This window comes from Perca fluviatilis, chromosome 3 (genome assembly GCF_010015445.1).
Source record: "Perca fluviatilis chromosome 3, GENO_Pfluv_1.0, whole genome shotgun sequence".
NCBI classification, from domain to species: domain Eukaryota; kingdom Metazoa; phylum Chordata; class Actinopteri; order Perciformes; family Percidae; genus Perca; species Perca fluviatilis.
The window spans coordinates 3972532-3994189 of NC_053114.1; the positions used below are offsets into that span (position 1 = coordinate 3972532).

At 41.6% G+C, this 21658-nt stretch overlaps 1 protein-coding gene across 1 annotated transcript in view; it reads left to right on the top strand.

The window, feature by feature from the left end:
* The window catches only part of LOC120556182 (neural-cadherin-like), a 279033-nt gene that overhangs the window by 99500 nt on the left and 157875 nt on the right, over positions 1-21658 (top strand). Inside the window, exons 2-5 of the mRNA XM_039795609.1 lie at positions 9150-9347; positions 12705-12930; positions 15244-15448; positions 20397-20508. Coding sequence (XP_039651543.1) covers positions 9150-9347; positions 12705-12930; positions 15244-15448; positions 20397-20508 — 741 coding nt within the window. The remainder of the gene's footprint in view (positions 1-9149; positions 9348-12704; positions 12931-15243; positions 15449-20396; positions 20509-21658) is intronic.

A 21658-nucleotide genomic window follows, 5' to 3' on the forward strand; every position in this document is an offset into this window, starting at 1 on the left:
TATATAATTATTGCTGATATGAATAGACGGCAGATCTTTTGACTTGATGGCCTATAACTAATAACATATAGTTGCATTGAATTGCAGTAATTACTGAAACAGACTCACCGCTAATGTTTAGAGCAGAAAGTTGTGGACAAAACAAGACATTTGAGGATGTCATCTTGGGCTTTTTTGGAAACACTGATCCAAGATTTTCTGACATTTTACAGACCAGACAACTAATCCGTTAATCGAGAAATATTCAACATTGAAAATAATTGTTAGTTACAGCCCTACTAATGTTGTTGTTTCCACCTGTGCTTTCCGTGCAAGGGCAGTTCAAAACGTCTGCTGTGAAAAAGGCGTTTGATAAGTTGTGAAGTTTTTTTTGGTTTCCAAAGGCAGACATGACAGAGAAAGTTTGCAAGCCTTTTTGCAATAGAAAAATTGTTACCTTAACCACAGTTTGATTTTTGTTCTGATCATAACACAACTAACATGACATTATTCATCAGAAGGATTTCTGGACTCTACACATACTGCATGTGCTCTGAGAACAAGATAACAAGAAAGCGCTGCGAGAAAATGAACATGCACTGTAGCGATGCTTGGACTTGCAACCTATTGGAGCAAATGAGGTCGTTGGGTATGGAAAAGCCTTCTGGAGCGTTATTAGTAATTGCCGGTCCCACTTTTTCTAGGGATTGCAACATATCATTAGATCCAGTGAGATGCATTAGTGTGAGGGATGGTCGTAGCACCAAGCTGTATCTCCCTATGGTCCTTTATTAGCCACTAATCCACTGATGATCGTTATTAGGGAGAAAGTGTGTGTGTGTGTGTGTGTGTGTGTGTGTGTGTGTGTGTGTGTGTGTGTGTGTGTGTGTGTGTGTGAGTGATGCATTTTGGCACAGTGCTCTGTATATTAGCCCAGTGATTTATTATCTGGCTAATGCTGTCCCTTCTTCCCCAAAGCTGCATTGTCCTTTTGCCAATTAATTCTGAATCTGTTACGACCACTGGGAGGAAGGGAGAGTGAGAGAGAGGGGGAGATACAGAGAGAGTGAGATCATCAACAAATACATTGGGTGAACCCCGGAGTCAAGTGCAGTGCTATTTTTTTTTTTTGTAAAATGTGGCTGGTTAATTTGACTGACTACGTTTACAAGCTGTCAATTTTCGGGTTAAGGTCACTATTTCTGAAACATTCAAAATAACCCGTTTACATGCGTGAGCAGAGAGAGTTACTCCTGTATACATGGCATTTGTAATCAATTGGCGATATCCCGACGTAAACGGCGACGCACGGTTAGCGTCTGGACGTAGCCTACGGACAACCTTAAGACGCAATAACTTTTCGGTCCCCTTCTTATAAATCTCACTATCTCGGTACTTTCTGCCGTCAACAAAAGACATTATATTCATGGTTTTCACCACACTAATGAAGAAATTGGTTTCCTCCTTGCTCCAAAAGTGTGGTGCTGTGCTGCGTCTCGCCATGTTTACCTCTACTTCTTGTTTACTTCCAGTATACTGCGCGCAGGTTTTCTGCATTGACATATATATAACTATATTATTATAGTATATAATTATTATTATAACTATGTTTTCTGGCGCATACAAGAAGTTCTTCTACTCAAAAGACCAAGATTCCTTGCGAATAGAACATGCGCAGAACACAAATCATTGTTCCTTTTGATGGGGATATGGCGATACGCGTTTACATGACCAAAATTTAGGGTTAGAAAAGGGGTAACCCAGGTGGCATATTTGGGTTTTTAAAAACCGGAATAATAGCATATTCGGGTTTTTGCCGGTGTTTACATGGCCGTGCGCGACCGGGTTATTGCTAATATTCCGGTTTTGAACGGGTTATTGGCTGCATGTAAACGTAGTCACTGTTGTCTTCTTTTGATGTCCACTTATGTTTTTCTTTCTAATAGGTCTGTTGCTAAAGACTCTGCTCTCCTCCTAAGAAAGTTCTATCCACCTTTCATCATTTACAGTCTCGCTACTTGCGTTTATTAAATCCAGAGAATGTAAAACCTAAAGATGGAGAATATTGATCATCTGGACTTGTTGTTCAGCCAATCAGTAAATAAGCGTAGCACAATTACAGTGATACCATTTTGTTATCTAACCATTCCAAATAAGAATCACCCATTTTCTTTTAACAGGTACCAAAACTCTGTGTGTGTGTGTGTGTGTGTGTGTGTGTGTGTGTGTGTGTGTGTGTTGTGTGTGTGTGTGTGTGTGTGTGTGTGTGCGTGCGCTGATGAGGTCTCTGTGGGACCTTAGTGTGTCTTACCAGTGTCACTATGATTGCTGTTTACCACTGGTGCAGACAGCGCAGCACTGATTATAATTACTAGTTGAGATGCAGAGATGGGCTCCTCTCAGTTTATTCTTGATCATATTTCTGTCGTCTGTTGTCCACGTGACACATTCAGGAAAGCTATGCAGGGAGATGACAGTTGAATAGAAGACAATTGAATAATACTTGATCACTTTAGCATTGTTAACACATACTCTTTTTTTCTTTATTTTTCTTTTTGCAACGAATGTTGCCATAAAATGTTTTAATTTGAATCGCAGAAATTGGAAATTCATGCTGGGGTTTTATTTTGCTATTGCTTAACCATTTGTTGCACAAAACTCCAACTCTCCACCAGTTTTCCCACTTTATCGCCTTATCGCCTAACAGCAGAAGTATTCATTATTATGTTGTAGGGCTGTCCCTAACTATTTTTTTTGTCATAGATTATTCCGACGATTATTTTTGTCATTGATTAATCCAGCGATTATTTAACTGAACTTTGGAGAATCATTATTTTAACTTAAAGTGCCCATATTATGAAAAAAATCACTTTTTCTGGGATTTGGGGTGTTCTTTTGTGTCTCTTGTGCTTCCACACACATACAAACTTTGAAAAAAATCCATCCATGCTGTTTTGAGTGAGATACGGTTTCTGAATGTGTCCTGCCTTCAGTCTCCTGGTGAGCTGTTCAAAATCGGCTCGGACTGTGACGTCACAGTCCGAAATGAGCTGGCTAACCACAACCGTTAGCTTGTTAGCATGCTAACCGTTAGCATTAGCATGCTAATGCTAACGCTAGCATGCTACGTCGTTCTCAATAGCAAAGCACTGCTACAACACACACAAGTTCACCATAATCTCCAAAAGAACTACTTACATGTGTGCCCTCATTTAGAAGTCTCCCAGCTAATCCTGCCTTGTAACTGACCAAAGTTGGAGAAACAGGCTTTCTTTTACTGTCTCTAGAGTTAGCTAGCTGACATGATCTACATCTGAGCTACTGAGCATGTGCGAGTGCAATCAAAGATAGTACAGAAGAAGAAGAAGAAAAGAGGTCTCACTCTGTAGCTAAAACAGAAACCAGGTGAAAAGAGGATCTACAGCAGTGAGAGAGAGCTGTGCAGTACAACAAAAATATGGTGTTTTTTGAAAATTAAACCATGTAAACCTATTCTGGTACAATCTTAAAATACAGTTATGAACCTGAAAATGAGCATAATATGGGCGCTTTAAGTACTTACATAAAGACATAAAACTTAAAATGGCTATGACAGGGATTTATTTAATCACTGGAGTAATATGCAGTTAAGATAATCACTGGCAGATGTATTTTCTCATCAGTGTGTGTCAAAGAAAATAATTGAAACGCAGGGCTCCAGCCTACGTAAGTGTCCTGAAGGTTATACTTGTGTGCTGGTGTGTGGCTCGATCTCTTTAAAGGTGCAGTAAGTGATTCTGCGCAAATCACTTACTGCACCCCCCCTTCAGAAGCTCCGGCCCCCCAGATTCATGGACAGAGAACTACTGGCCGGCACATTCAAATGCTGCCTCTCCCCCTCCCGCCCCTACCATCAACTGTCGCTGCCTGTCGCCAATTGGCTGGAACACCCGCAGCGCTACCATTGGGCCCGGGTGGCCCTGGGCCCACCCATTTTAGGTCCGGGCCTGCCCATTTTGACCCAGGCCTATAGTGACTAGTGAGTGATTTTCATTCTAGCAGTTCATCCAATAAGCAGCCTGAGGAAAGCTTTGAGTGAAAGCTTCTCAGCCAATCAGCGGCTTCTACTCCACGTGTGGACTCTTAAGGCTGCCCACAGGCTGCATCTTCACCAGCAAGCGATCCAATAAAATGAATGACGTTTGCGCCCAAGCTTTTCAAGCAAGCTCAGTGAGACAGACACAGACTTTAGCTTTAGCTAATATAAAACGCAAAGCAGCTTGTTTTAATTTAAATTCAGCAAGAAACGCTCCGAGGAGCAGGAGGAAACTCCTGCCATTTTAAGTAACGCGTTTAAAAGTGACGAGATACCATCCTGCTCGGCCGCCCTCTCCCCATCAAGTCCTCCCGTAGCCACCCCCTCCCACCAGGCTTTTTTTTTGGGGGGGGGGGTTATTTTAACTGGCCCATCCAGTTTTCTGGAGGCCCACCTACAATCAAAATCCTGGCGCCGCTAGTGGGCTGGAACAAAAATAAAAACTGTGTTTTTGTGGCTCTTGCATTCCTTTCAGTTTGTTTTCCATTTTTATCAACACCAGATTTATTTATTTTTTTTACGGACACAGAAAACGGAGAGCTAGGTGACGAAAAGTGTATTGGATTAACATCAATTACTATACCTTTTAAGAGCATAGCAGGGCCGGCCTGTGTGTGGGGAGCAGTGATGCCACGTAACGCGTTAACTTTTTTCAGTAACGTGTAATCTAACTCGTTACTATTTCCAAACCAGTAATCGGATTAAAGTTACATATCCAAGTCACTGTGCGTTACTATTTTTGTCATTTTCCTTAGTAAAAATATATATTTTTGGGGGAGTCACGTAGACTCCCCGAGACTCGGGGAGTGAAGTCACATATGCGACAAGTCACGTTTTCAGCATGAGGACAGTTCACGTGTACCACCCAGCGACACAAACGTAAACAACAATGGAGGGAAGAGAGAGATGCGCGTTTTCTAGCTGGAAATACAGTCACTATTTAGAGTTTGTGTCAGCTAAAGACGGCAATGTTAAGGTTCGTTGTACACTCTGTGCTGGTGGCGACAAAGTGCTATCTAGCTACGAAAACACTACGTCAAATTTGAAGAAACATTTGGAGTCGCAGCACTGCCGTCAAACTTACAGAGCAAGTCCCAGCAGGTGGTGCGAAGCAGAGAGGAGGAGGTCCCCCACCACCCAAACAACAAAAGCTGGACATCGGTGCAAAACCAGTAAGTGGGGGACAGTTGAAGAAGTTGGTCGGGCAGTAGGCCTATGTTGTAGCGGAAATGCTGCCCTTAAACTAGAGATGGTCCGATACCACTTTTTTGCTTCCCGATACCGATTCCGATACCTGAACTTGCGTATCGGCCGATACCGAGTACCGATCCGATACCAGCGTGTCATATATTTCATTATGTTTTAACATCTGTATACTACTATCTCTGTATGGATGTGATATGATTTCTTTCTTTGTTGTCGGTCTGGCTCAGGTTAAACTCTTTGTGAAACATGAACAAACGCAAACAAGGAATGCCCCAGAACTTTCTTTTATAGTTTTAATGAAAAAGAACATAAATAAACTACTTTAACGTAGATTTTCTTTAGGGCTTCATTACGTGGTATCGGATCGGTGCATAAACTCCAGTACTTCCCGATACCGATACCAGCGTTTTAGGCAGTATCGGAGCCGATACCGATACTGGTATCGGTATCGGAACATCTCTACCTTAAACACAGTTGACTGGCTCTCTTTCGTACCATAATAAACCAGATCCCTACTACTGGCAATGCCGAGCTGCCTCACAGTAAACCAGTTGTCATTTTTATGTTGAGGCTGTGGGGGTGTTGTCGGCAGTTGCTGAATGTAACTAATAAAGTAACTTGTAATCTAACTTCGTTACTTTTAAAATCAAGTAATCTGTAAAGTAACTAAATTACTTTTATAATCAAGTAATCTGTAAAGTAACTACCTATAGTATAGTATAGTATACGCTCAATGGCTGGTTATCAAGAGCAATACATTCAAAATTCAACTTTTACCTTTGGGTGGTCGCTGCTGTATTTTCTAGCTTTAGTAAGTAGAGGCTGCTGATGGGTTTTTGTCGGCGTTTTTTCTTCTTACTTTTCTCGGTGCTGCTCAGGATGACGGCTCTTGAGATGCGTAATCATATTTGTGGTGTGGAACACGCCTCCTCGCATCACTTGTGCTTTAGAAGTACTGCATATAGCAAGTTTGATATCTGTTTTACATTCGAAATACCTCCACACAGCCGACATGTTGGAAGTTTAAGTTGCTGGCGCTCATGCCACGTTCATGGTCGTCATGTGCGCATAGTAAACAAAACACCCTATCGGCATGGCTCATCTGCCGATGATGACCATTTTAAGCTTTTATCGGCCGATACCGATGTTGTGCCAATATCATCGTGCATCCCTACAATTTATCGATTATTAAAATAGTTTTAATTTTTCTGTTGATTAGTCAATAAGAAAAGAGTCAGTCATTCTAGCTTTAAAGGTGCAGTAGGTAAGCATTATAAAACTTTCTGTCATATTTGCTGAAACTGACCCTATGTTCCGGTAGAACTACATGAAGCAGGTCATTTAAAAATAATTCTGGCTCCTCTGGCACCACCTACAGCCTGTAGTGCGATTTGCAAAAATCCACCGCTCCCTGTTCAGATGCACCAATCAGGGACAGGTAGGGTGTCTAACTGGGACAATCACTGCTCATGTACACACATTCATTCTCCCTTGTGGGGGGAGGGGCTTAGGAGACCGTTTGGGCTTCAGCGGAAAGGGGGGAGGGACTGAGAAGTTGTCAATGTTCAAATTCTTTGGCTAAGTCCTGGATCTTCACAATCCTACCTACAGCACCTTTAAGTTGCATTAAGTGTTGTTTGAAGCAAAGCTTGGTTGTCTCCAGGGAAGCATTACTTTGACTTATTATTCCTGACAAATACCTGCAGAACAGTAGGTTTTAGACCTATGCAAACTGCTCCTTGTTGCCACTAGTTTGTTTTCATATATTATTTATTTTTGAGCTCGCAGCACTGCTACTGCTTTAAGCACCCGCTAGAATGATAGTCTGTTTTCCTGGGCAACACAGCTGGTTGGAGTAAAACAGTAGGCTATTGCCGGCTGACTGTCACATGGTTTGCTCTGCTGTAAATGTCTTTGGGCTGACAGAGAAGAACAAAGTGGTGCTTTGCACAGAGACAAACAACTCTCAAAGACAAAAAAAGGGAAGAAAAAAATACAACCTGTTTTGGACTTTTGTAATTTTGGAGGGAAAATTAACATAGCAAGTGCAAACCCGGTGACCGATGTAGACTTTCTGTCTACATCGGTCACCAAACCATTCAGAGTGTCTGTATGTGACAAGGGTGCTTGAAACATTCTTCGAAGGTATCTACATATGTGTCATGTGTTCATGACAGTGTCACTCTTATGTAGATACCTTCAAGTAAAGTGTTACCCAGTAAAGTGTTAGCCATTCTTCTAAAGGCCGGGACACAGGGCCGATAATCGGCCGTTGGACAGTCTGGCGAGGTCGGTGACTCGAGTCTGTTCGGTGTGTCCCGTGCCGTCGTCAGTCTGGGGGGCTGTCGGCGTTCATTTTGACCGACCTGACATGTTCAGTCGGCGGCAGGGCAGTCGGGACTCACCCGGAAATGGCGAGCGGAATGAGCGTGACTAGAGTCTCTCAAAATCTGACGAAAATCTTTTAAACTGACCTTTGTCGAGCTGAAATGAACACAGATTCACCAACTGCACGGCCTGTTTCTCGCTTAAAATGTTTTCAAAAACACGTTTCCGTGAACTATTTTAGTACAATATGAGATCGTATTCTGAACGGCCGCCATGACAGTCTGTCTTTGAATTTCTGGAGAAACCAGACCCACGTGACGCGTTCGTCCAATCAGCTGCCGGTTTTCATTTTTTGGGCAACAATACAGATTAGCGTATTACGTCTCGTCTCTTCTGGTGTGTTCTGTGGCACTTTTTGGACCAACACGGGGAGACTGATCATTTCGACTGGCTTTTCTGTCGACGGTCTGCCGTCTGGCTGGTGTGTCCCGGCTATAAGATAAACCGAAAGAAAAAAATAATACCAACAGGAACATACACAGCATGCGTCTTGTTTGTTGTGTGTTTATCATAACCTGTGCTAGGAACTTCCATTTGCTTTGTTACTAAATGTGGCTAATAATGCAGCTGCTAACGGTAGTCAATGTGCCTAGCAGAGAAATGTGGGAACCTCAGTTGTTGCTGACCCTTCCCAATTTCATAAGCATATCGTTTGATATCATGTAACCGTACATGCAGTATTGTGTTTGTAAGTGTGAGGTGTACACAGGGCTCTGCAAGCTAAAAGATCTAGATGGGGTAGTAGACCTTTCTGAACTTTGCAAGCTTAGGGAGCTTTTCTTAACAAATAGCCTACTAGGTGTGTTCAGATGTTGTGCTCCTCAAGTTCAGTCTTATTCCCAGAAACCAAAACAACATTAATTTACACAAACTTGAAATTGTTGTTCAACAACGCTTTCAAACATGGTATCTTTACCTTTATCTTTGGTCTGCCAGTCAGCACAATTAAACCTGTCTAAACCATAGACTGTATAATATTAATGGACAGAGCATGTGTGACGTCACCCATTGGTTTGTGGAGATCTGCTAGGAGTCGTTGAGTTTGCCGTTACGGGTTGAGGATGTGACAATTTTAGACGAGAGGAGTGAGGGAGGAGCTGCTTACACTCTACGTTACACACTTTCACTGGCAATCACAACATAGCCACGCCCTAAAACACCCCCTGCTTTATCGCAGATTTTAAAATCAACGACACCATAATTCAAAAAATGAACATCATTCTGTGTTGCAGAAGACTTGAAGACTAGCGATTGAGACCATAAACTCATTATGAAAAGGTTTACTGAGGTAATAAATCAAGTGAGAAGTAGGTCGCATTCTCATAGACTTCTACAGAAACCGACTTCCTTTTGCAACCGCACTATCTGCTTGAATTCAGATAGAATGCAGGTTTAAGGCACTTCCGTATTTGCAGCACTTCACCAAACCGGATGCTTTGTCCATTTATATTAACAGTCTATGGTCTAAACTGACATCTTTTCCATTTTTTTCCTTTTTCAGGTCCAGAGTGGTACTTGGTCAGAGTGGAGTTGACTGTAACGGATGTAAATGACAACATCCCAGAATGGAGCATGGTTCCTGCTCCCTACCTGGCTGTGGTTTCCCCTGATGCCCCTGCGGGCTCCCTGGTCTACAAGCTCCACGCTCAGGATGGGGATGAAGGTAACAACGGTGAAGTGGAGTACTTCCTGTCTGATGGTAGGTTGTTATTTTTCTCTCTCCTGCATTTCCTATCTTTTAACATTTTATTCATTTTTAGAATTCTTTTTCCAAACTCCTTTCCTCGACGTTGAGGTAGGTGCCAGGATCCTGGTGTTTTGCACGCTGTTGTTAAATGTTGAAATAGTCTGTGACAAACTATATTTAACCCTTTGAAAGGCACCACCACTGGGTTTTAAATGAAAAGCATTAAGATGTCTGCCTCCGTGACATGAGGGGTTTAAGTTTAGAAGGCAAGGCAAGGCAGCTTTATTTGGATAGCAAGTCAGCAACAGGGCAATTCAAAGTGCTTTACATAAAAACGATTAAAATACAAGAATAAAAGTTACAGTGCAGTGTAAGAAATTAAACATTAAAGAGCAGTTAAAAACAGTTAAAAGTATAAAAGCAGATAAAATACGAGATTTTATGGTGCTAGTATGGGACGATGTATAAGTAGGGTTGGGTACCGTTTGGATTTTTACGATTCCGATGCCGAACCGGTACTTTTAAAACGATTCCGATTCCTAAACGATTCCTAAACCGATTCTTGAAAAACTGAAAAATGACATAAAAGAATTGAAAAAAAAATTGAAATTGAAATTTAACAATATATTAACGTTTTAAAGTACTTAAATATATAATAAGTAAACCTAAGTCACCTAACACAGAACTACAATAATTTAACAAATAACAGTTACGCTATTAACAAGTAACAACACAATAAATGTTGTTGAGTTGGTATGCCAACCAGCTTTTCTTTTGCAGAAAAATGACCATATTTGCCTTCTCTGGCAAGATACTACACCTCTCCTGACTTATGGCATGTAGGCCTACTGCATAGGAGAAAACTCTCTCAGATGGTGTCCAAGAGGTCTGTACACACCCAGGTATGAGTTTGAAAGGGCAGACAATTTGGGGAGGCTGTCTCGCCTCCCCCACCATCAGGCTACAGGGTCTCGTCCTGAACGATAGACTAGCAGAGTAAGTGTAATATGTTTACTAGCGATCACGTGCAGTCAGTGAATGGTTAATATGCTTTCACGTCCGTTTTGGTGAGCCCAGAGGGAAAATATGGCATTTTAAAAGTAGCCTACATTTACGGTAGCTAGCTAACGGTAGACTACAGAGAAAGTGGGATCTTTTTACGTCCGTTTCAGAGCGTGTACAAAAAGGCGTCTATCAGCAGGGATTGTAGAGTGCATGTCGCAGAATAGCCACCGCAAGCGGGCACGTGCACTACTCGGCAGAAAAGGGAGTCTGCCGCTGTCCGGAGCGACAGAGGGGAAATATTTCAGTCGGAACCGAAATTCGCGTTCTAATCCGGTCCGAATACTACCGTTTGTGTAGGAACCGGTACCATAGTGGAACCGGGTTTCGGTACCCAACCCTATGTATAAGCCGTTCGTATACACATAATCCACCCGCAATCCTTGCCGGTCCCAGAACGGGCCGGTCCCACCATTCTTACTTTTTAATTTCTAACTTCTTTATATGCTTATATAGATTTTCATACAGTTTCAATAATGCAACTTCAGTATAAGAAATGAGCAATTTTTTAAAGAAAGGCAACATCAAAAAGAGTTGCGGCGTACCAGCAGTTTGAAAGTACACTTGCATCCACAACATTTTTAGAGTTTACTAAAGTACTGAAGTCAGTACATTGATTCATAAAAAATGAGGGATTTACATCAATAGTTTGCATTTTGCAGTTTTTAGATAAATGTTTCATCATTGGTGTGTGTATAATACAGAGGGAATAAATGTATCATGGTCAATGCTTTTTTATATATATATATTTTGATGCAGAATCAAATCTGTTTCTGTTGCTCCTTGAAACTTGAGCCTCTACTGAGCCAGTAAGTTTTTTTCATGCACACATGTTATTTTCCAGTCTAATGCAATTAATTTCTCCACTACGCAAAATAATTGCCTTTCTTATTGTTTGCCATGTAATGATTTCTTCTGCCCATTTTGGAATCTGCTAAACCTCTGTCTATAAAGAGACTGTTTTCCAATGTTCCCCATGGGACGGACAGAGAATGAATTGACAATAAAAATTACATGAAAAAAATAAACATTGATGTTAGTGTCTCGACTAGAATGCAGGATTGGGTGTGAACCACCTCAGTAGCCTCTTCTATCACACAAAAGTCAAAAGTTACATTGCATTTACAAAAGTTTAGATGATATGTTATATTTTCATGAATATTTAACATCCCAGTTCCTATCTCTCTTTGGTCTTTGCATTCCACATCTCAACAGCTTGGAAAACTGACTGTCCAGTCATTTTTAGCACTTCAGTGGTGCACGCTCAGCATGCATTTACAATATTTTTGACAGCTCTTAAATGCATCCGTTTTTACACCGCCTATTGCCTTGTAGTCCTTTGCACTGCTTGACTCTGAGCTGTAACCTAGGGAGTTTCCTTCCTTTCCTCTTGTGCTGAAAGCCTTCTCAACATGAAACCACAGAAAGATGTCTGGAAGAAAAGGTTCCAGATCACCACAGCTTCAACTTGCATCATGACATAATCCTTTGCATCTCTATATCTGCTCGTTATTTTAGCGAGATACACTCTACTTACCAATCTTTTGTACACATCTATGATTTACTTACATCTACAGCTATCTTAAAACGTCAACCATTAGGTTTCAATGTTCTCAATGTTACCTTCAAATTACTTCTTAACGTATCGTTTGCCTCGCAAAACGGTTATCTATTATACATAAAAGGTTAATTTGCACCTGCATTCGGTTAGCTTTTATTCATTTTATGTTCTACTGTTAAATCTGTATTGTCTTTATTAAGGTAAATATATTATCTTTGATCTGTTGCTCTTCCATATCTTGGGCAACCAATCCAATAATCGTGTGCAATGATGCATTAAAACCCATGCAGATTTAGGCCTGGCAAATGTTGGAAACTTGGAAATGTGTAATAGAACAAACTGCGTTAGTGTTGGACTGAGAAACCAGCGATATATCTTCAGGGTTCAACAACAGTGGTTGTCCGATGGCCCAGGGCAAGTAAAATGCCAGGTCGGGCAAGTAAATGCAACAACCCACTTGCCCATTTTTGTGTTTAAAAAAATGTCGATGAAACAACTACAATATTTTGCAAAGGTTTCTGTAAGTTAGAGTCTAAAGCAGAAAAAAGTGGATCATTAAAAAAAAATTATTTGTATAGGGGCCAGTAAAAATTGACTTGGTGCAAGTAGAACTTTTTCTTTTTTTTTTTAAGCTGCCCAACCAGGCAAGTGAATTTAAATTTTTTTGATTTCTTAAGTTGAACCCTGATCTTTAGTAAAAGTGAAACTGGTACTCCAATCAGCAAACATATTGCTTCTCTCTGCAGGTGGTGATGGTCGTTTTGAAGTGGACAGGAAGAACGGCCAGGTGCGAACTACAGGCCTTCCCCTGCAGCGGGACAGGGAGTACCTGCTGACAGTGGTGGCAGCCGACCGGCTGGGCAGCCGCAGCGCCCCTGTCGTTGTCTCTGTGGTGGCTGGAGCCCGGCCGCCGCAGTTCACTAACGCTTCCTTCACCATTGCCATACCGGAAAACACCCCTGAAGGACAGCCGTGAGTTTACACATACAGTACACACACGGGGATACAAAACTTCAAAAACGCCTGGTTCTATCTCTGGAATTACCTTCACAATACCTATGTTGGCTCTGTAACACAAAATTAGGAATGTTTTTCTTGAATCTCTCCACGAGACATCCACATGAAGGGGTTTAGACACCTCACAGATTCACACACACCTGGGCACAAGTATATTTCTCCTAGACATTGTCTTGCTACCACAGACGTGATCGATAGCCACTCATGTTTATTTACATGGTTTATATGTTTCAAAAGATGAATTCACCATAGACATTTGATGTGCACACATAATTTCTCACATACGCACATAATACATGTTTTACAGACTGCTACATAGATGATGTGCAGCGCATGAGTAAAAGCACTGATGCAGTGGACCGTGATGGATGTAATGCATGGGTTTTACACTATTGATATGAGATCGTAGTGTATGAGTGTGATGTACGATTAAATATGTATGTCACACGTACACATGCCTGCATGCCTTCACGAATTAAACTGCGTAGGTCTGTGCGTCCTTACACACATATATAAGCACACACAGCCTCAGGCCTGACTAAAGTGGTACAGTTATGACTAGTGTTCTTGGATTGGTCTCATTATCCTCCTCTTCTTCCTTCTTTCCTCTTTTATTTGACTGACACGTTTGGCAAACCAATAAAGTGGTTATTCCAGTCTGTTGTTTACGCTGATTTCATCAGGGAAACTGTGTAAGGGTTAGATATTGCATCTAATAAATAACAAGCAACAGCTAAACTCTCCCTCGAAGGTTACTCAGTTCTTCTCTGGTGGACATTGTACAGAAATACACTTGACTTTATCCTACTATTCTTCTCTACTCTTAACTTCACTTTACTCTTAGATACTTCAATCTACTCTATTCTTCTCTGTTCTTCTTTCGCTGTACTCGACTTTAAGATGCTCCATAATGTCTTAGCGATATTTCAATCATTTATGTATGTACGAAACCCTGACCTTCTTTGTTCCAGTCCATGTTGCGTTACACATCAATACTAGACTTAAATCTTATCCCCGTTCCACTTAACTATATTTCGCCCAACTCCTCTCTTTTCTCTACTATAATTGAGTGTACTTCATTCTAATCTAACATCCAGTCTACACTGCATATACAACATTGCTCATTTCCATTTTGCTCTTCCGTAGTCAACTCTGGCAACTCTCTACTTTTTGGCCTTTTCCACCACAAACTAACCATAACTAACTTAACATGTAGCCATTGTGGGCCACTGCTCAGGAGGTGGGTCCAGGTAGGCCTACTCTTAGAGTAGTGGGTCAGCTGAATGTAAGGCCTACATATATCCCTTCATCAAATGTGTTCACCATTTGCCTGAAGAAGATCCAGTAGGGTCAAAACATTGCATTTATATTAAATATGGGAGTTTAAAGCAGTGTTGCGGACATTCATTTTTTTTCACTTTAAGTAACTTTCATTTGTCCTGCACCTGCCAGAAGGTGGGATGTGCACACAATTACTTTTATAAAAAAGGCCTACTCTTAGAGCCATGGAATGCAACACCGCAAACACTGCAGTTAATAATGTTTAGTATTTTTAGATCAGGGGTGCAAACTTGTCAGGGCAGGAATTTCATGGCAGCCACTACAGCCATATCCGCCGTGCCTCCTCAGTTTGGACTTATGCCCTCAAAAAAAGATATGCCGTACTGCTATGGAGTTATATTCCTATCTTTAATCAAGAGCGCATTCTTTCAATTTGAGAGCATTTCTCACTGATATTACGTTCAGATTTTGTAATAATTTCCCTCAAAACCTTGCTCTCACACTCAAATAGTCACTGCTCGCGCTTGGATTTGCTCTGCTTGTGCTCAAAGTTTGTGCTCGCGCTTGGATTTTCTCTGCTTGTGCTCAAAGTTTGTGCTCGCGCTTGGATTTGCTCTGCTTGCACTCAAACTTTCTGCTTGGCCCTTTTTTTTTTTTTTGCTTTCCTGCACTCAGATATGTTACGTTTTTACTCCCTCGCACTCAGGCTGATTCTGCTCACTTGCAAAGTTTCTGCTCTCGGATTTCTCCTGCGCTAGTAACAACTAGTAACTAAAGCTGTAACAGATGAATGTAGTGGAGTAAAAAGTACAATATATCTCTCTGAAATGTAGCGGACTTAAGAAAACACTCAGGTAAAGCACAAGAACCTCAATTTGTACTTAAGTAAAGTACTTGAGTAAAGTACCTACGTTCCACCACTGGCTCTCTTCTACCCCACCCTGTTCTGCACATTCAGTCAATGGTGTACTCTCCGTGTCTCCCCAGCTTCCTGGTTACACCTGCTGTGTCCTTCCAGAAGAAACCAATCAGCTACAGCCTTCTCATCAATCCCAGCAGTCTCTTCTCCATCTCAGCAGAGACAGGTGACATCAGCCTGACCCGCCCTATCGACTACGAGACCGACCAGCATCGTTACTTGCTATTGGTCCGAGCCAGCGAAGGCCTGGACAGCATGAGCAGTGCAGCGGAGGTTTGTGTGTGTGTGTGTGTGTGTGTGTTCTACGAGTGAAATTATTTAATTTCACTTGTTTGTCATGTAGCTCGGCTGACTTTGATCCGCTGCATTTGAAACTATTGTCGCATACTGCTTGGACAGAATTGTACGTAGACCCAGTGCAGTGATCGTTGGCTGGAAGACAGCTGTTGAATTGTGGTGAGCTGTGGTGATTACGATATATATCTTCCTGACAATAAAGTAACCACACATGGTCATAAAATCCCAGTCTACTCTGAAACATCCTCAATCTTGTAATGCATTTAAGCTGCTGAAATGCTTTTGGATGGAATTTGATTGATTTACAGTTGCTGTTAAAAGAAAGATGGTTGGGTTCTAGGGCCTCCTGATTTTGAACAAGAGTTATTTTGAACCCATCAATGCTACATGGGCTGTTATGGGATGTCTTTAAACTGAATTTATTGTAAAATAGCATTAAAATCCTCAACCTAAAAGACAACTGTACATGTCTAGTTTTAGCCTGAGAGTATGAGTGTTGTCTACAGTCAAACCCAAATAGACTTGTCTGTCTGGAATGACTGCTTTGGAATTCCTAATGACTCCCTCATGTTGTCAGGAAGTGAGAGAACAGCGGCTGACCGCTGCAGGCATTGATGCATCTGGTCTGGTTTCCATCATTACTCTGGTCCCAGGCTAAAACATGTCCTGCTGAACCAAACTGTCCTCATCTGCTCCGCTCTGGGCCCCTGTGGACTACAGAGCACCAAGAGCCTATATGGAGAGAGAGAGAGAGGGAGATATAAGGACAAAAGTGGTAGAATGAGAAGAGGATTGTTAGGTTCAATAGTGAGAAGAGAAATAAATAAATAAATGGAAATAAATAAATGGACAGGGAGTTGGTATGTGCCCTTTTCTGCCCACACGCCTGCCCTGGGTGGCCAGCTTCCTCAGCCCTGTGCTTGCCCTCTGGAGCCTGCGCAATCTTTTTGAACATCCTCCTGAACAGTCCAATCAGTGTCGAAAAGTAGAGCTTTACAATTGCTCTGCGCTTTTATGCCCCTATATGTGCTCTTTGCTGTCTCCTGAACAGAATACCGGTATCAATCATTACATCAAATAGGAACAATGGAGAGGATAATGGAGGGCTGAATGGCTACAACAAATCTTAAGTGGTTTATAATGCATGGTGGTGACAAGGCGAGATACACACTCCACATTCAACTGTTAAAATATTCATGCTATTAACATCTCTAATGTTAAAAATAATCTACATAGTATCTTTTTTAGATGTTTTCTTGGTCAACCGGCTTGTAAATTGAACACAAATTTGACACCCAAATCATCAATCACACATTGTGTACCAACCTACTACCAGTTAGAATATTCTTTGGGCTAATGGGTATATTTTTTAGAATATCAAAAATGGTGAATATCTGACGAATCAAAATTCGAATGGCACCCGGGACGCTGCGGTGATTTAAATCCAGCTCTGTGTCATGGCAGTGTGGGCAGTGTGTTTAGATGAACAGTGTTTGGCTCCCCTCTGTGGCGCCAGCGCACAGAGCTCCTCGTGGAGTGGAGCAGCGGAGTTCTGTAGAGATCCGCTGGGTCTCGGCAGACTCTCTGATCGGAGCTCCGTGCGCTGGTGCCATCGAGGAAAGCCTTAACACTGTTCATCTAAACACACAGCCCACATAAAGATGACACAGAGCTGGTTTAAAATCGCCATAGTATCCCTTAAGGCAGGGACCCCCCTACTACATATATTGTATAAAATTAAGTTGCATAATAAACTGGGCCTACAATAAAGTGTAGGGCGGCCTAAAGCCTTTATACCTTTTTGCATAGAATACTAAGCTATTAAAATAGCCAACTAATTGTTGGCATGATTTTATAAATCATGTTTTCATGTTAAACATACATGTAGCACAGTGAACCCTTAGGATGAACTGTGGATGTGGATGGCCCTTAGTGACTAACTTACCTATAGGCCAGTAAGCAGTGGGGATTTATGTTTGCTAAAAATATGTTAAGACTTTTTGGAGGCCCCCCTGCACTGACTCTGAGGACCCCTTTAGGGACCCCGGACCCCTTGTTGAAGATCCCTGCCTTAAGGCATTCTATTTTCCCCTTGTTCTCTTATTAAAGTTTACTATAGCATTAACAGTGGGAGAAGGGAAAATGACATTCATTTGTTTTCCAAAGAAGACTGTAGAAATGAATGCCACTTTTTCAATTTGTGTAGCTGTCCTTTTTTGCTTTTGATTTTATTTTGCTTCTTAGAAATCTGTCTCCGTCTGCAAAAATAGCAAACAGAGGTAGAGTTTTTGTGTGGACTGGAGTCACTGAGCATGACTTTAATTTGCAGGTATTTTCCAAGTTTCTCCCTCCAGGAGTGATAGCTCACTGGCACCATTAGTTACCTAACCAGCCTGAGACCTGCCTGCAGCTGCCCGTGTGTGTGTGTGTGTGTGTGTGTGTGTGTGTGTGTGTGTGTGTGTGTGTATGTGTGTGTATGTGTGTGTGTGTGTTTGAGCTCATCTTGCTTTATTACGGCTGACTTCCCCTCTCTTCTCATTCAATCTTGCCTTTCCTCAGCCTTGTACACATGTGTGTCTTGCTGAACCCCTTGCCATTTCCCGCCATACTGGCACATAGGCTCGCTCACTCTGCCATGCAACACACACACACACACACACACACACACACACACACACACACACACACACACACACACACACACACACACACACACACACACACACACAGGCAAACAAAGATTAACAGTCACTGACAAACACACTCAAATCACCTCAGGGAGTTGGCATGGTCAGATTTTATTTTTTTGTCCATTGCTTCCAAGCTGATCTTTGCTGAAGGATTAACGGATATTACAGAACTTCATCTTACCTACCAGGACTTAATACCAGTGGCATTTACACACCACTGACAATTTGTTTGTGTGTGTGTGTAACAGAGAGTGATCTGTAGTGTTTTTGTCTATACAGCTGCATTTATATGGCAGAGAAGAAGAGGGGCTGGGGGTGAGAGAAGCTCTCCAGCCAGCCCATGTGTGTATATCTTCCTCCTGTATGCTGCAAGCAGGCAGTCAACATCTGGTAGAAGATGCTGTGTTTGCCTTCATGCCCCTAATGAACTGAACAGCATTACTGTGTCTCACACACACAGACACACACACAGACACAGACACACAGACACACACACATACACATACACATGCTCACACCGTACAAATTCATGTTTGCACACTGATCCACTCTCATTTTTTAGCTCAGGGCTTCTGAAAAATTGCACAAGATTGCATTCTCCGCTGACCTACTGAAGGGACCGACTCTGCAGAAGCTCCCTCACTGAGGAGGGGTAAATAAACCAGAGGGATCAGGGTCAGGGCATGCCTTTGGTGACGGTTGGGATGTGGCTTCCTTTTGGTTAGGGATAGGGTTAATTTGGGTTACTCGCAGATGAAAAGGACTCCGGACCCAAAGAAAACCAATTTCGGACGGTGCCTGAAGTAATAATCCCAGATTTAAAATTTTCATAACACCAACCCTGTGTGACTTTTAATCTCCAGCATTTCCACTTGTGATTGCCTGGGCAGTTTTAGCATGTAGATACAGTAACAGCATTACTAACACATGTACAGTATGAGAGCAGAAATGCAGAAACTCTATGCTAAATTTTTTTTCTTTACAATATAATATGTTGTTAAATGTTCCAGATGTATTCCCAGTACAGTTTCACACACATACAGTATATAGTAGAATCACCTGACTTAGTGTTCATTTGTTCAGCTTGCAATGTTTTTATTTTGTCCAAAGAATACTTGAAGCTTTTGAATTAGTTTAAAAACAAATGGAAGAGTTGCACATGTCAATAGATTTATTTTTACCATTAAAGGTCCCATCGCATGAAAATTTCACTTTATGAGGTTTTTTAACATTAATATGCGTTCCTCCAGCCTGCCTATGGTCCCCCAGTGGCTAGAAATGGCGATAGGTGTAAACCGAGCCCTGGGTATCCTGCTCTGCCTTTGAGAAAATGAAAGCTCAGATGGGCCGATCTGGAATCTTCTCCTTATGAGGTCATAAGGAGCAAGGTTACCTCCCCTTTCTCTGCTTTGCCCGCCCAGAGAATTTAGCCCACCCATGAGAGAGAGAAATCATGGCTTTCAAACAAGCAAAGTGGCAGTTGGTCAAGGCCACACCCCCACCCTCCACCTTGCCCCCCCCCTCCTCCTCAATAGCTACAGACACAGAAATGGCACATACTAAGGAAAGCTCATTGTGGGACTGGCTCTAGTGGCTGTAATTCTGCACCAAGGCTGAATTTCGGGAAATAGACTTCAGATACAGTATTAGGGGACCACTAAGGCCTATATAAAAGATACTTCAGATATAGTATTAGAGGACCACTAAGGCCTATATAAAAGATACTTCAGATACAGTATTAGAGGACCACTAAAGACTATATAAAAGATACTTCAGATACAGTATTAGGGGACCACTAAGGTCTATATAAAAGATACTTCAGATATAGTATTAGAGGACCACTAAAGCCTATATAAAAGATACTTCAGATACAGTATTAGAGGACCACTAAAGACTATATAAAAGATACTTCAGATACAGTATTAGGGGACCACTAAGGTCTATATAAAAGAGACTTCAGATACAGTATTAGGGGACCACTAAGGTCTATATAAAAGAGACTTCAGATACAGTATTAGGGGACCATTAAGGCCTATATTAAAGCATCCAAAGAGCACCATATCATGGGACCTTTAAGATTTTATGGCACCGGATTTGATGACTACTTGTGACAGGAATGTGTGTGTTTATGAGAAAAGTCTGTGTGATGACGGTAAGACTTTATGTAATTCACTTCCTCCCTGTCTCTCTCCATCTTTCAATCTCCTCCTCTCCCCTCCTAAACTCTCTCTTAGGTACGAGTTGTTATTGTGGATGAAAACGACTGCGTTCCAGAGTTCCTCCAGTCCATTTACAGCAAGGATGGCGTACCGGAGACCGTGACAACCGCAACGTCCCTGCTGCAAGGTGAGACATCTGTACAAAACTCGAAAGATTGTTGGCCATCCATTACCCCCATTCCCATTTCTGCACAACATCACTGAGTGCACATCTTTATTTGTGTCTTTAGACAACATAAAATTACATTATCTTGCACTAAAAAAAAGATCAATCCCATTTCTCTGTGTTTTTCTATTGTACATACTTGCAAGGGGAATTGGAGATGCACTTTGCTGTTTTCCTTAACTCTTTGTGTTCTCAACAGTCATAAACAAACTTTTGTGTTATTTGACTATTTCCCTTCACTAGTTAAAAACTCCCACGCAGTGTTGATAATGTTAGGGTGTTCTTGTTAAAATGGTCTTTAAACACTCCTGATAAACACAATACATAATGCATAAATCCTGATGTTATTGAGGAGGAAATGCTGCAGTGCTGTGTGTTTTTTTTAATTACAGTTTTTTTTTTTAATCCCAGTCTCGGTTTAATGAATATATCAGTGAATCACAAGATAAGTTTTAGTTATGTCCTATAACAGTAGGTGGTTGTAAAGTTCAAGACTTTATTAAAAACACACTGGAAGTTAAGCTAAACCAGGTGCAGCTCAGTTGGCTAATGTGTGCCTGCGTGGGGTCTGTGTTATATAAATGTTTGAGAAGCCCTGCTATTGTGGATTTCAGAACAAAATAACGCTGGCGGAGCTTTTTTAACATTCATGTGTTTTGACTGGTCAGGAAACTGAGTAGGTACTTGTCAGCACTGGCAGCCGTGAAATCACCGGCACTTCCTTCAGTGCAGCTACTCTAGCCTCTCCTTTCCTGTAATGACCCAATTTCCACACGGGGATCACTTAAGTCTGATCTTATGTGGGGAAATGGTAATGGTAACTGTTGTGGATTTATCACAATTTGATCTGTCACAGTGTGACTGAGATGCCCTCTTTTTTAAGGTTCTTTTTTAGCTTCTGACAGACTGACTGCAAAGCATTTCACACTTGTCTTTCCCTCTACATTCTGCATGGAGACTACACATTCTATTTTAAATACATTTAATATCTTTTAAAAGTGTACTTATTGATCCAAATTTCATGATGAATAAAACAATATTTCCGCTTCCACAAGCAGCTCAAGATCATTCTGGTTACAGCTCAAAATAAAGTGATGCATCAAATTGAAAA